The sequence below is a fragment of the Solanum tuberosum genome, unplaced genomic scaffold (assembly GCF_000226075.1).
Source record: "Solanum tuberosum cultivar DM 1-3 516 R44 unplaced genomic scaffold, SolTub_3.0 scf00315, whole genome shotgun sequence".
Classification (NCBI taxonomy): Eukaryota; Viridiplantae; Streptophyta; class Magnoliopsida; order Solanales; family Solanaceae; genus Solanum; species Solanum tuberosum.
The window spans coordinates 362,970-377,014 of NW_006239239.1; the positions used below are offsets into that span (position 1 = coordinate 362,970).

Genomic DNA, 14,045 nt, shown 5'->3' on the forward strand with positions numbered 1-14,045 from the left:
TATTTTAATTCAATAATATACATATTATATGAGATTAATATACTGATAAATAAAGATCAAAATTTTATTTTCTAATATAAATATTATTCATTTTCTATTTTCTTTTAAAAAAAAGATATTGTAAGTATGGATTTCAAAGTACCCAATTAATTATTTTTATTAGTTAATTGACCTTTAATATTATTGATCCATTATATAATATATGATCAATTGATGTAAGTTGACATTCATGAGTAATTTATATATCAATATTTTTTTGAATATATGTGTTTATAAGTATTCAAAATTGATGACATTATAGTAAGTTTTAAAAAACTATTCTTCATAGCATAAAAAAATAAAAAAATAATTATGATAAAAGATTCTTAAGCATGAAAAATTTCTTCTTAATAAACTAATATATACTTTTTAGAAAATAATAAAATAATTATTTTAGTTAAATGAGTTTTGATGAATTAAATAAGTCTATTCTTAAAAAAAAAAAAAGCTTCAATGACATGGCATGCCAATTAGGAGAGAGTGAGATTTTTGAAATGTCAAGTATATTTGGAAGAAAATAGGGATAGTTGAGTGATATTTTGGTCTTAAATGAAACATAAATGATATTTTAAGACAATTCCCTAAACTTGGGTGACCATTTAGGGAATTGACTCCTTGTTTAAATGGTTGTTACCTAGATGTCATATCATATTTTATCATACATATTGTACTGCATTATTTTGATTAATATTATATATTTGAATAAATTTTGTCATTTTTCATTGTTAGATAATGTTACACATTAAGGGACATTACAAAAAAAAAGTAGGATACAACATACAAGGTAAAAGATATATAAACAACATAGAATAAATGGATAAGTGTCTGAAAAATATCTCAACTTTGGTCAGATTTGCTGTTGCGATACTAAACTTTCATGAGGACCTAATTACCTCTCTAAACTATTTAATACCGTATTTTTTACCCCCTGAACTATTTAATAGTGTATTTTAAAGGTATATATGTGCACACGTGGACACATTACTATTTATAATTTTACATTATTTTTTATGTCCACGTGGGCAAATATATATGTTTTAAAATACGGTATTAAATAGTCTAAGGAGGTAATAGGTCCTCATTAAAGTTTAGTATAACAACAGCAAATTCGATCAAAGTTGAGGTATTTTTCAGACCCTTATCCCTAAAATAAACGATAAAATAAAATTATTAAATAATAAAAAACAAGACAAAATGATAAAAATAAATAAATAACAAAGCCATCACTGATCACACCAAATCAATTATAATGAACTTTTCGTCATCACATAATAATGAATACAATAAGATTAAGTTACCATCAAAACAAACATTTTACGTACAACAGGTAACAACCATCCAAGCAAGACTACCCCATATGGGAAGCTTTACACAACAAACTTTTCTTCAACTTACAGCGTTGGCACTAAATAAACTTTGTTTGATACTAGTAGGAATGGCCGTAGTAAATAGTTGCTAGGAATGCATGCTAATGTAGCTGATGAATTTGAACTGAGAGCTTATTAGCTATGAAAATTAGGTAGGGCTAAATTGACGTTAGCTTTAGACTTCTGCATGTTAGCTCCGATTTTGTCCCAAGGTAAATGCATGTCCCCCAAAACAGTATAGCAAACCTGTTCCACTGATCCTCAATTGCATAAAGTTTGCTAATACCTTATAAGAGTGTGGGAAGAGAAGTACGTTTTTCTTCCTGCTCCAGAAGCCAGAGAGATCCATGTAATGAGTTAAATTGGCTTCAACAACTGGGCTGCAAGGAGATACATATTCAAAACCCACGTGTCATTATCGTAAAAAATTGTACATTCATAGGACCAAAGTAAGAGCCAAGGATTCATCCAGTCATCCACAGTTCAGCTATTCAACTTTTGCACGAACAATTTCAGGACTCTGAACCTCCTAAGTTCATTTTAGAACTCAACTCATCAAAGGGCTCTGGCAAGACCTTAAAACATATAGTGCCATATTATAGCATAAATAGTCTCTAGAACTAGCTGACAATATATCAAGATAATGCCATTTTATAGTAGCAATCATGTAAACTGGAAAATTCTTCACTAACAAAATACATCTTTTAGTATTGTGTATAGAGAGAGAACAAGCAATGCTATAGCAATCATAAGGCCAGAAGATATCCGTGTGCATGACAGAAGGAGAAATGATCATTCTTTTTACAAGTAATTCAACAATAAAAAGACCTTAATAGAGTAGAATTGATACAGAAAATGCATATAGTCTCGACCCTAGCTCATTTGACATTTGACAATTAGTTGATAAATTCATTCCCCTTTAATAAGTAATTATATATCAAATGTTTTCAGAATAGTACCCAAAATGGAAGTTCTCTTACCAAATAGGAGTCAGCTGTGCAAGTAGCCTAAAACAGCGGAAACAATATGCAAAGAACCCGTGACTACTAAAATGCCAGGTTGTTCTCCAGCTCTTTCATTAAGGATCTTAACACCAGCCCTTATACAAGCCAATAATGATCCCTCCGCAAGTAAAATACTTTGAGATTTCACTATCCCTGCAGCTTGAAGTGATTGATCCTCACTTTCTGCAACTTTGAGGTCAAGAACCTTCATATTCATCTCTCTCGAAGCATTGACCCAAGCACATTTCAACAAAGATGCTGAAGCCATTCTTGATTTAGCACCAGCGATGTCAACTTCTGTAGAAAATACAGCATCCAAATCCCCAACTGCCAAAAGAATGATTGTCTTAGTGGAGTCATTTATAATACAACAATCAAATACCAAAAAACATGTGAAATGCAAGTATAATGTTAGAGACAAACACTCTAATGTTAGAAAACTGATGATTCACATTTCATTTAGAACTCACCTTGTTTGTATAAGTAGCTAAAAACATGTAAATGGCCAGAAGAGAGTGAACAACGTTACATATTTGGAAAAGTTTGCTACTTTTAGTACTCTCTATGTCTCAATATGGAGTTATAAGTCTACGTAGCACATAACAAAATCATCTGGAGACTGGAGTAGTCTTGCATGGGTGGTTGTTACCTATTGTACTGAAGTCTATGTAGGACAAAACAAAATCATCTCAGACAAACTTCTCTCATATATTCTTGTGTCTGCCACTTGAACCCTTTATCATACATCATCATTTCTACTACTGTTCAATCTTTATGACCACACATTCATCTTTAATATCCACATTTTAATGACATTCATCTTATGGATATTTAGGTTTAATGGCCCGACATTCATTGTAAACATTCTCGCCGTCGCAGGACTCATTCATTTCATACATCCAAATTTTAACTTACCCCATCCCTTTTTAGCACCTCCAATTATCATATCGTCACACCGGAAGATGGTGCATATGAGGTCTATGTGGGACATAACAAAACCATCTCAGGCAACCCACTCTTAAAATCCTCTACATGATCCATTTGAACCCTCTATCGGATGTTACCATTTCTAATCTTCGTCAGTCTTGACTCGTCTTGAATGAAGGCAAATCTAACTTTTAACATCTGCATTCCATAAACATATATCTTGTGGATACATTAGGTTTGGAGACCCAACCATTCATAGCCATATAACATCGTTGTCTCATAATAGTTTCAAGTATCTGTTTATCACATATCATTCTCGTAAGACTCCTCTGTTTAAGTCATTATTTTTAAACTCTATGTTTTGCATTCATCTATCATGCCATTCTACTTAAAGACGAAGTCCAGATGTCCATATTGTATTTATTAGGCATCACAATTCTGTCTAATCATACTTCACCTTCATTCTTCTTATAGGGTTTAAACGTGCAATGTATTATGTCTTACTTCTATTTGTCCTAAGACATTGCTCTCTAGTGTACTTCTCTATAGTTTCAAGTTTTCATTAAGCCTCCAAAGAGTAAAAGTTTTAGGACAAGTATTTAGTTGCAAAGTAACACTAGCAAACACGCAAAGGGGGTCAAATTGACAACAAAACTATTCCACAATCTTCAGGCTACAGCTAAGCAATAATTGAAAAATTAAATGTGTAAATGATCTAAGAACTCGTCAACTAAAAAAGGATATGGATACGTGACAAAGAAATCCAAAATTGGTCAAACCTGAAATTAACTCTCTTGCAAAACCTAGATGATCCTTGTCATTCGCCATAGCAACCACAAGAACCATTTTTGCCTTCGGAAATGTCATCTGCAACGTGTTTTCCAAAGCCCTGGCAGATTCCTTCGTATGTGCTGAAAATGTTTATTTGTTATCATACTATCCACTTCTAAATAGACTGACAATTACAACTCTTGAAAACAGATGTAAAACACTGTATTATCCATGGCTATGTAACACATATATAGACGCATGCACAAGTGCATGACTAACAATAAGAACAACAAGATTCAACCTCCATCAAGTAGTACAGTTGCTCCAGATACTCCAAGTAAATTAGCTTCTTCTGAAGACAATATTTGGGTTCTGCCTTGCAAAAATGCACTCTCCAGACCAGTACGAATAGCTCCACTGGACAAACTCCATCCTTGTATTTAGACCCATTACAAGAATGAAGTTAAGAAAGAAAGTTGATAGTTAATCATATTATACAAGCAAAGTATCAAAATAATTCAATCAAGTACCTCACATTGTCAATGTAAACTTTGTAGTTAAAATAACTTGTATCCATTATTAGAAGACATTACAATCTGCGTCTTATGAAGCTTTAAGATTAACTCCACGTCTATCCTTTTCCAAAACTACTAGTGTCAATTAGGAGAAATCATCCCAATTAGAGGTTAACCCACAACTGAAAAGAGGAAATACCAAATTAATGGGGTCAAGCATGTGTTGTTAGCTAAATGCCCCTTGAATAACTCTAGCATGTTATGGGATTAAAGGTAGAGCTTGACCTGACTGCCATTAATGTAACAGAGTACACGAGATTTGCCAAGATAAATCTTTCAAATCAACAACATAAAAAGGGAAAAGCTTTGAGATGAGGGTTCCATTTCACAGAGCAAGCAGTAAGCCCAATGATTTATGCAGTTTTAGTGTCCTGAACCCCATAAAAGTATGTCAAATCTGTAGCGCATATCAGAATACAAGGTTGAATACCTATCAAAATGAATAATACAAGGCTATATAATCCCCATAATGCATCAGCTAATCCGTACTGTTAGAGAAACATCGTAACTAAACTGACAACAAAGCTGATCTACTTTTCCTTGTGAGTAGGCACACAGATACAGGTTTCAGGAAGTGACATTAGAAAGCCAATCCATAGCATATATTAACTGAGCACCTAACCAACTCCGTTAATGTTTCTAATGACTAGAAAACAAGGTTATACGATTTCAATTCCCATCATAGTCGAAGATTTATTAACTTGCAAGAACTATTTTTGAAGTAAGAACAAAGGAAAAATTTGAGTCCTTACCTTGCTTATTAAGGCATAATGCTGCACATGTAGCAGTTACAGCATTCTGAAGTTGGTGAGCTCCAAGCATGCGTAATTTCACACCTAGAAGTTCAATAGACTGCACTATTTATGAAAAAGCAATTAATAACTTGTTATGTTGTTAGAAATTGAACAAGTTTCAAAAAGTCCAATGTGTCATTTATGAACCACAAATGAAGATCAGTTTATACCGGATCATAGTCCTTCTCAATCTGGAGCACTATGTCACATAATTGGCGTGGTATGCCAGTCACTTCACAGAAGCCTTTCAAAGCGCTTCTATTTCCCGGATCAGATGCTGATACCACTGGTGAAGACATAGAAGATGCTTTCCTACGAAGAATGTACTCAATAGATGGAACGAGTGGACCTCCTATAACTAGCTGAAATATTGAATCATTTGAAGCAAGTCAAGCATAGTTGATCCAACAGCAAATAAAATTATTAATAATAATTTTTAACATAACATACTACACAGAGAACATTAAGACGTTAATCATCTTTACTATCTCATCAAAGTTTGAGGTTAGAACCAGCAGACTAGTAAAAAATAAATACAACCAATGTAGGGCATGAGCTGTTTGCCCAATGTGTGAAATCACTTATGTCTAGAAAACCCTAAACAGAAAACATCAGATCAAACACAATTTCAAGAAGAAATATTCATCTTTGAATATATCCAATGGATAGGTGAAGGAAAGACCACCTAACTGGACGCCCATTTTTAACTATTCCTGATTTTGCCACCGCTATACTTTCCAAAGAGCCCCCAAGTGCATCCAGATGTTCCTCGCCAACAGTGGTTATGATTGATATAGCAAGATCAGGACCCGAAATAACATTAGTGGCATCTCGTGCTCCACCCAATCCAGCCTATATGGTAGGAGAAATATAAAATGTTAATGTAAGCACAAGTGGAAAGAAAATTTTGATCTTGGAGGAAAAGGAAAAGAAAAAGAAGAAGGAAGACCAACTATCTAATATAGTCTAAAGATTATTATTTAAACACCAACTACGGTGGAAGGAACAAAGGAAGTGGGGAAAAAAAGTATAGCTATTGTAGAGAAAAGAGTCAAGTTAGTGTGTTTAACCTCCACAACTGCAATTTCAGTATTTTCTTCAGCAAATAGGCTGAACGCAATAGCAGTAAAAACCTGACATTTTAAGGAAAAGAAGAAGAAAATTAGACAAGACCATATACAGAAGCAGACCAAAAATGAGAACTAAAGAGTCCTTTGGAGAAAGCACATTCTTGGAACTATAGAAATCAAAGCCAGAAATGGAGACTGTTAAAGCTAATTCCAGGGGAGGAAAGCATCAAGGAGTTTTCACTGATGAGTGATGACTAATCACAAACCATCTTTCAATCAGTTATGTATTGCTAGCTAAAAGAAAGGGAAAAAAACCTCAAAATGACTGAGACATCCATTCTCAAGTTTCACTGCCCTTTCAATAACCTCCCTCCTTGTATTGAAATGATGATTCAATGCCTTGGCTGATACTGGCTCACCCCATTTTCCCAAGGTTATGCGCTCCCTGATAGTCTGTATATGTGGACTGCTCATATGCAGCAAATCAACTAGTCATACAAACTACATCTATTGTACACAAAGTGCCCAGCTATAAATAAGTACTTAACAGTGTTAACTGTTACTAATAAAACATCTTTGACAATACCTTGTGTAGCAACCAACAGAATATCCTTCTGCCCGCAGTATACTTGAGAGGAATGCAGCTGTTGATCCTTTTCCTTTTGTTCCAGCAATATGAACAGTCTACAATAATTTTCACTTTAGAACCAAGGAGTACACTACAACTCAATCAATCCCAGTAAAATCCTAGATAAGTTAATACAATGTGATGCAAGAAACTACAAATTGAACTAAATATAGTAAAATGGAGAAAGGAAATCTGACCTTAAACCTAGATTGGGGATTACCCATTAATCCCATCAATCGTCTCATTCTTCCTAAATCAAAACCATCTTCGGAATCTGTTCCTGCGCCTTTGGGAACCCCTGACTTCTCGAAGTTCTTGAGACTGTCCAAAAACTCCATCATTTCGTCTAATTCTGGATCCTCTCGTAAAGTGGAGAAGGCATGACGGGTATTGTGGACAAGTCCAGCAACTGAGCAGAGCATATTTCTCTGAATTGAACGAGTCAATCGACAGAGAATGCTAAGATTATTCATTTTTTGTTCCTCACACTACAGAGCAGAAACCATTGCTTCTCAATCGGCCATTTCTGTTCTTGCCACAACTTTCAGAAAACAAGGGTGTGTTTGGTTGAGTTTTTAGCTAAAATTGTCCCTTTTATATATTGGAACTAGGGGTGTTCACGGTTTGGATAAAAACCGATTCAAACCGAAAAACCGAACCAAACCGATAAAATAAAACCGATTTTATTTGGGTTTGGTTTGGTTTGGTTTTAGATTTTTGAAAACCAATAGTATTTGATTTGGTTATGGTTTTATTCAAACCAAATCGATAAAATAAAACCGATTTTATTTGGGTTTGGTTTGGTTTGGTTTTAGATTTTTGAAAACCGATAGTATTTGGTTTGGTTATGATTTTATTTAAAAACAAACCGAAGAAATAATCGAACCGAACCGATGAATTATATACATATATTTTATTAATATACATACTTAATATATTATTTTTCTAAACAATTTTAAAGATCTTATACATATTTTCATAAAAAATTCTTTATAATTTACTTATTGAAAACAAAAATGCGTAAGATGAAACATTTATCTTATTGATTTCATGTATATGAGTGTCTATGACAATTCTTGTGGGACTGAAAATGTTATTGTCTCTTCCTTCTAGACTAATATAGTGAATTTTAAAGCTTTATTGATAGTAAATTTAGTGATCAAAAGTTCAGTAATAATTTAAGTCATTCTAACTATTTTTCGTTTTGAATGGATTGCTGTCACTTTTTTTCACATTTTGAATGAATTGTTTCTTTTATTTTTGTGTATGATTAATAACCGAATAACCGAACCAAACCAAACCGAAACCGATAACTACCAAACCGATAAAATGTATATTATATTTGGTTTGGTTTGGTTTTGATAATTTAAAAACCGATTAAATTTGGTTTGGTTTTGGTTTTAACCAATAACCGATCCAAACCAACCCGTGAACACCCCTAATTGGAACATGTCGCATTTTGCTCATTCAAATATCACCCATCTAATAAACGGAAAATGGCCCAAAATATCCTCGAAGTATTAAAAATGGTACAAAACTATCCCTCATCCATCTATTGGCTCCAAAATACCCTTGTCATCCACTTATTGGCTCCAAAATATCCTTGTCATCCATCTTTGGGTCCAAATTTGACCACTTTTTTTAACTAATATTAATTTAAATTATTTAATTATTTTTTTAAATACGTAGCGCTCAACCACTAATTATTTTAATTAATTAATAAGTATAATTTATAAACCCCTCATTACTAATTAAACTCGTCCCAAATCATAATTGCTCACCTATTATACAAAATTCTTCGCCCTTCGTTCCCAACACCTGTTAATTATTGATTTTCTTTGTTGTGGACTGATTGATGTCAATGTTGCATAAAGAAATTGCCTTCTTATATCGCATTATAACATTTGAGTTATAGTAATGTTTTCATGTGTGCAGAAAATGTAGCACTTTGAATTAGTACTGAATGGAAGTAGGAAATGACAATCAACAATTTTCTTGTTTTACAACATTACATGTTGATGGAGTCTGGAGTTTTGTGACAAATGATCGATTAAGAGTTTGAAATACAGGACAAGAGATTTGACTTAATTTTTTGTTCTAACAACCTAATCAGCATTACTTTGATGAGGGAAATGAACAGAAATATAAGTCAAATCTAATATAGCTAAAAATATACAGAGAAGAGACACATAATTGAGTAATTAAGCAATGTTTCTATACATGTATTGGGAATGAAGGGTGAAAGGGTTATGTTTAATTGGTGGGCAATTATAATTTGGGGTGAGTGTATTAATTGGGACAAGTTTAATTAGTAATGAGAGGGTTTATAAATTATACTTATTAATTAATTAAAATAATCAGTGATTGAGCGCTATGTATTTTAAAAAATAATTAAATAATTTAAATGAATCTTCGTTAAAAAGTGGTCAAATTTGGACCCAAAATTGGATGACAAGTGTATTTTGGAGCCAATAGGTGAATGAGGGGTAGTTTTGTACCATTTCTAATACTTCAAGGGTATTTTAGGCCCTTTTCCGTCTAATAAATTTGGCTTAAAAATAAACTGTTGTTATAAAAAAAAAGAGGAAATGATCGAATTTTGAATCACCAAAAAAAAGGTGACCGGCACAAAAAAAAAAACGAGTTAAGTTGGTTTTTTTTTTTTTTTTTTAAAAAGTTAAAAAGAATTTGAGAATTTTTTATAAACATTTGTTTTTGGTTAAAGAGTATCCATGTTGGACGATGCATAAAAAAATAGTTTTCAATGAAAACGGTGTTTGTTTGCCATTCTTCAATTTAAACATATTCGTTATAGGTTCCTTGTTTTATTTGAATGATGCATAAAAGAATAGTTTTCAATTCAGGATTTAAAGTTTATGAATTCTGAACTTGTCATTAAATTCATAGCTCATTTTAGTTATTGAGTCTGCAATTAAAATATTTACGATTCAAGATTTAAAGTTTATTAATTATGAACTTGCCATTGAATCCATATCTTGTTTGAGTTATTGGTCATTTGAGTTATTGGTCTGTAATTAAAATATTTATTTATATATGAGCACAACAACAACAACATACCCAATATACGGGTTAAGGGAGGGTGGGGAATACACACTAACCGCTATTTTTATGCGGTAGAGAAATTGTTTCAGAACCTATATCTAATATTGTAACTTCACCCGTGAACGGAATGTGAACAAAGTCTATCAAATTATAGTTTGTGGAAAATAAGAGGAGCACCATACTGAGGCTGAACGGTTACTGAGTATTGAGGAGCATGTGTGTAAGATGGAGACAATTCGAAAGAAAAGGTTTGTAGGATCATAGACAGAGCCATCTTTGCTTCCAACATGGCAAAATTTTGTCCAATGCATATTCTTGGACCCCAACTAAATGGAAAATATGTAACTTGACCCTTTGTTGCACTTGATATTCCTTCTCTAAATCTCTCTGGATTGAACTTGTTTGCATCTTCACCCCATATCTCTTTATCATGATGCAATATGACCGTTGGCAATGAAACTAGCACACCAGCTGGTAAAGATACTTCTCCTAGCGTAATGTCTTCAATAGCTAGTCGGGTAAGTGTTGTTACCGGGGAATATAGCCTTAATGACTCGTACAAGATCATCGTTACCTGTAACATGCATGCTCCTCTATCAGTAGTTATATCAAGCATGGCACAGAAATTGAACCAACAAAACTAGAATACTTACAACTTTTAGACGATTTAATCCATTAAAATCTGGTTTCCGACTCCCAAACACTTGCAAGACTTCTTCTCTGGCCTGTGCCTGCCAATCTTGATACCTGCTTAAAAGCACCAGAGTCCATAGGAGCCACACTGATGTAGTTTCTGATCCAGCAAAATAGAACAGCTTGCATTCTTCAATGATTTCATCGATGCTCATTCCAAAGTCCTTGTTTCCGCCCTGCTGTTCAATTTCTTTAAAATTTGATTCCAGCAATATGCCCAATAGATCCTCATTATCGGCGTCCCCAGCTTCCATTGCCTTCAATCTTTTATCAATAATACCTCTAATTAAGGACCGAACATCCTTCTTTATTTCCTTCATTCTTCTGTTCCTCTTTGTTGGCAAAAATCTTTGAAATTGTAACACAAAACAAAAATTAGAACTAATCAATTAGTGTAGTTTGTAATAGAGGACTACAGCTACATTCTTAGGGGAATTAAGCTACCTCCATCCTGGGATATAAACTGAGCGCATAGCTTCGATAAAATGCGGAACTTGTTCATTTTGAAGTTCAAAAATCTTTCTACCTTCTTCATAACTACTACCAAAAGCTGTCCGAGAGATCACATCACTAGTCAATTGCTGCAGGTGAGGCCATACATCTATCTCATGAGAGCCTTCAACGTCTTCCCATTTGCTCAGCATCTCACTACAGCTCAAGTAAAAAGCTGGAAGCATATGCTGTTTGAGAGAGGACTAATGTCAATGACACTAACACTTGAACAGAATTAGGAATTGCCATCACCATCTAGTACAAGTTGCTGGTTAAATCAAAAGAAAGATCGTTCATATAACAAATAAGGTGGGAATAAACAGATCCGTATCTAAGAATCTTCCACCGATCGAGCATAGTCCTCTCTGAATGCATAAAGAGCAACATTTAGTACAAGCTACGCAAATATAGTCCTGACAAATGGTGATCGAGACAAGATTCGACTTTTTTGAACCATAAAATGATTCTCCAATTGTCTTAACTCAAAATATGCAGCAGAAATCACTCAAAATAGTCATATGTGGAATACATACAAGATCAAATTGAAAACAAAGTCAAAGCGGAAAGAGATGTTTAACCGGAACATTAGCCAGATAAGCAAGAGCGAGCATATTATCAATTGGTGGAAGAAAAATCTACAACATTGCCGTCCCTATAGAACCACTACTATGCCTGTCTACTTTCAAATCAGGTAGCACATATTATATTACTCGAAATAGTCATATGACATTAAAGTTTAGATTAAACGATAAATCAAAGGAGATAGAAGCAAGATTTTATCCATCGATAGAGTAAGAATTGCCCAACATAATAGTTTCTGGTTGACCAATCACAAAGTTGAATGACATACCTTTAACTTCTCTAGATGGAACGCGGGATTGATGATTTTTCTATTTTTGGCCCATTTGTCTTTCTCATAGCTTACTAATCCTTGTACAAATAAGCTGCCTAATGGATTTCCACCAGGCTTTTGATACAAATAAGTTTTCGAGAGTACTTCCTTTATAAGCTCAGGGTCCATGATCAATACTTGTGGTTTTGGACCCATCCATGTAAAACATTTTTTCCCTGCATGTCTCATGATTAACTACTACTAGTACTAATTTCAAAATAAAACATTTAAACCGATTGAAGAGAACAGAGTGATCTTTAGATTAAAAAAAAAAACAATTCAGGAGAACAGGCTCATTACAATTTCATCGAATTCGAAGAAAGTTGAAACAAACTACATACACCAAGGAGCTTCGAGCTAAACTTCTTATTTGTATTAGCAAGTTCATTAAATATGTACAAATATTTTTAATTGCAAACCTCATAACTAAAGAAAACTAAGGGTTCAATTTCAAGTTCAAAAAACATAAACTTCAAATTCTATCTTCGTTTGTGGAAATGAATGGATAACAAATTAGTGAATTTAATCTACTACTTATATGAAAAACTAGTTAGTATTATTTTCACCAGATTATCAATAAAAGTATGACAGAAGATTTACATGTTTTTATTGAATAAATGATCAAAATTTCTTTTTTTCTTTATGATTACAACAAAGAATAGCACCATTCTTGGTGCAACATCATCAAAGTATATTGTAAACAGCCTTAAACTGTATTTCTGAGGTTGTTTCCACGACTTTGCTCACATGACATCAACTTTACCAGTTACTCAATAACTTATAAAAAGGCTATGAATTTATGTCATGTCATATTCAAAACTTATAAACTTCAATTTCTGACTCTGATCGTGTTAATGAATTTAAGTTATACACACTATCACACAGTACAAAATTTAGTAAATTTAAACCTACTATAACAAGTTAAGTTGAAAACATACCATATTTGTTGATGGTTTCAAGAAAGAAAGGCATCATTCTTGGTGCTAAATCATGATCAGACATATTCATAGGCTTTGAATTAGCTTCCTTAATCATTCTAGTAACATCTTTCATGTCCCCATATAATAGTCTGTATGAATTCCCTTTTAGCCCTTGTTTCCTCAACAAATTCTCCAACTTCTTTGGATTGAACCAAACCCAATTCAGTACTTTCCATAACAGAGTAATTGCTATGGCACAACAACATATTGTTACTATCATTTGAATTGTCTCCATTTTTCTGAGTAAAAAATATTACTCTAGCTTCTTATATACACTTAAAAACATATATTCCTTCCGTCCCATAATATGAATTACTTAAATTTGACACAATTATTTTTAGTAATAAATATTATGTGGCTTTAAATCATTTAAAAACTAAGTAATAAATATTATGTGGCTCTAAATCATTATCAACGAGGAGCAAAGGAAAATTATTAAAGTTTTCTGTTTGAGTAAGCACTAAGCAAGTGGGACAATTATAGCAGGAAAATTTAAAATAATATACATGAGTGGATGTGATTATATTTTATTATATTATAAAAAATATAAAAAAAAAGTAGAAGCAACTAGAGTCTAGAAGCATACAATTAAAAACGATATTTCCCTTAATTTTATTATACATGTGTTTTTTGGAATTAGAAAATTGCATTGAAAAGGTAGCTTTGTCATTTTAATTATTAAAACGAAAATTTCAATAATTTAACTATTAAGAGATTGCTTAAAAATATTATTATAAAGAAATTACATGA

The 14,045-nt window shown here is 32.9% G+C and overlaps 2 protein-coding genes across 3 annotated transcripts; both read right to left on the minus strand.

Annotated features, from left to right (window-relative positions):
• Nucleotides 1-1,266: 1,266 nt before the first annotated feature.
• Nucleotides 1,267-7,746, minus strand: LOC102603442 (dihydrofolate synthetase). 2 transcript variants are annotated; one of them, XM_006360116.2, is made up of 11 exons: nt 7,373-7,746; nt 7,134-7,231; nt 6,863-7,013; nt 6,548-6,610; nt 6,168-6,329; nt 5,648-5,839; nt 5,436-5,535; nt 4,410-4,541; nt 4,117-4,248; nt 2,387-2,737; nt 1,267-1,786 (listed from the first exon to the last, which is right to left on the minus strand). In XM_006360116.2, exons 1-10 carry the CDS (start codon nt 7,646-7,648, stop codon nt 2,397-2,399), a joined length of 1,647 nt encoding a protein of 548 aa, XP_006360178.1. In that variant the 5' UTR covers nt 7,649-7,746; the 3' UTR covers nt 1,267-1,786; nt 2,387-2,396. The 2 variants fall into 2 exon arrangements, with proteins under 2 accessions (XP_006360178.1, XP_015170212.1); XM_015314726.1 differs by lacking the exon at nt 1,267-1,786 and adding an exon at nt 1,794-1,981.
• Nucleotides 7,747-10,198: 2,452 nt separating this feature from the next.
• Nucleotides 10,199-13,604, minus strand: LOC102603785 (cytochrome P450 CYP72A219-like). The gene is made up of 5 exons (XM_006360117.2): nt 13,254-13,604; nt 12,274-12,491; nt 11,376-11,611; nt 10,892-11,279; nt 10,199-10,812 (listed from the first exon to the last, which is right to left on the minus strand). Exons 1-5 carry the CDS (start codon nt 13,528-13,530, stop codon nt 10,387-10,389), a joined length of 1,545 nt encoding a protein of 514 aa, XP_006360179.1. The 5' UTR covers nt 13,531-13,604; the 3' UTR covers nt 10,199-10,386.
• Between the last annotated feature and the right edge of the window lie 441 nt (nt 13,605-14,045).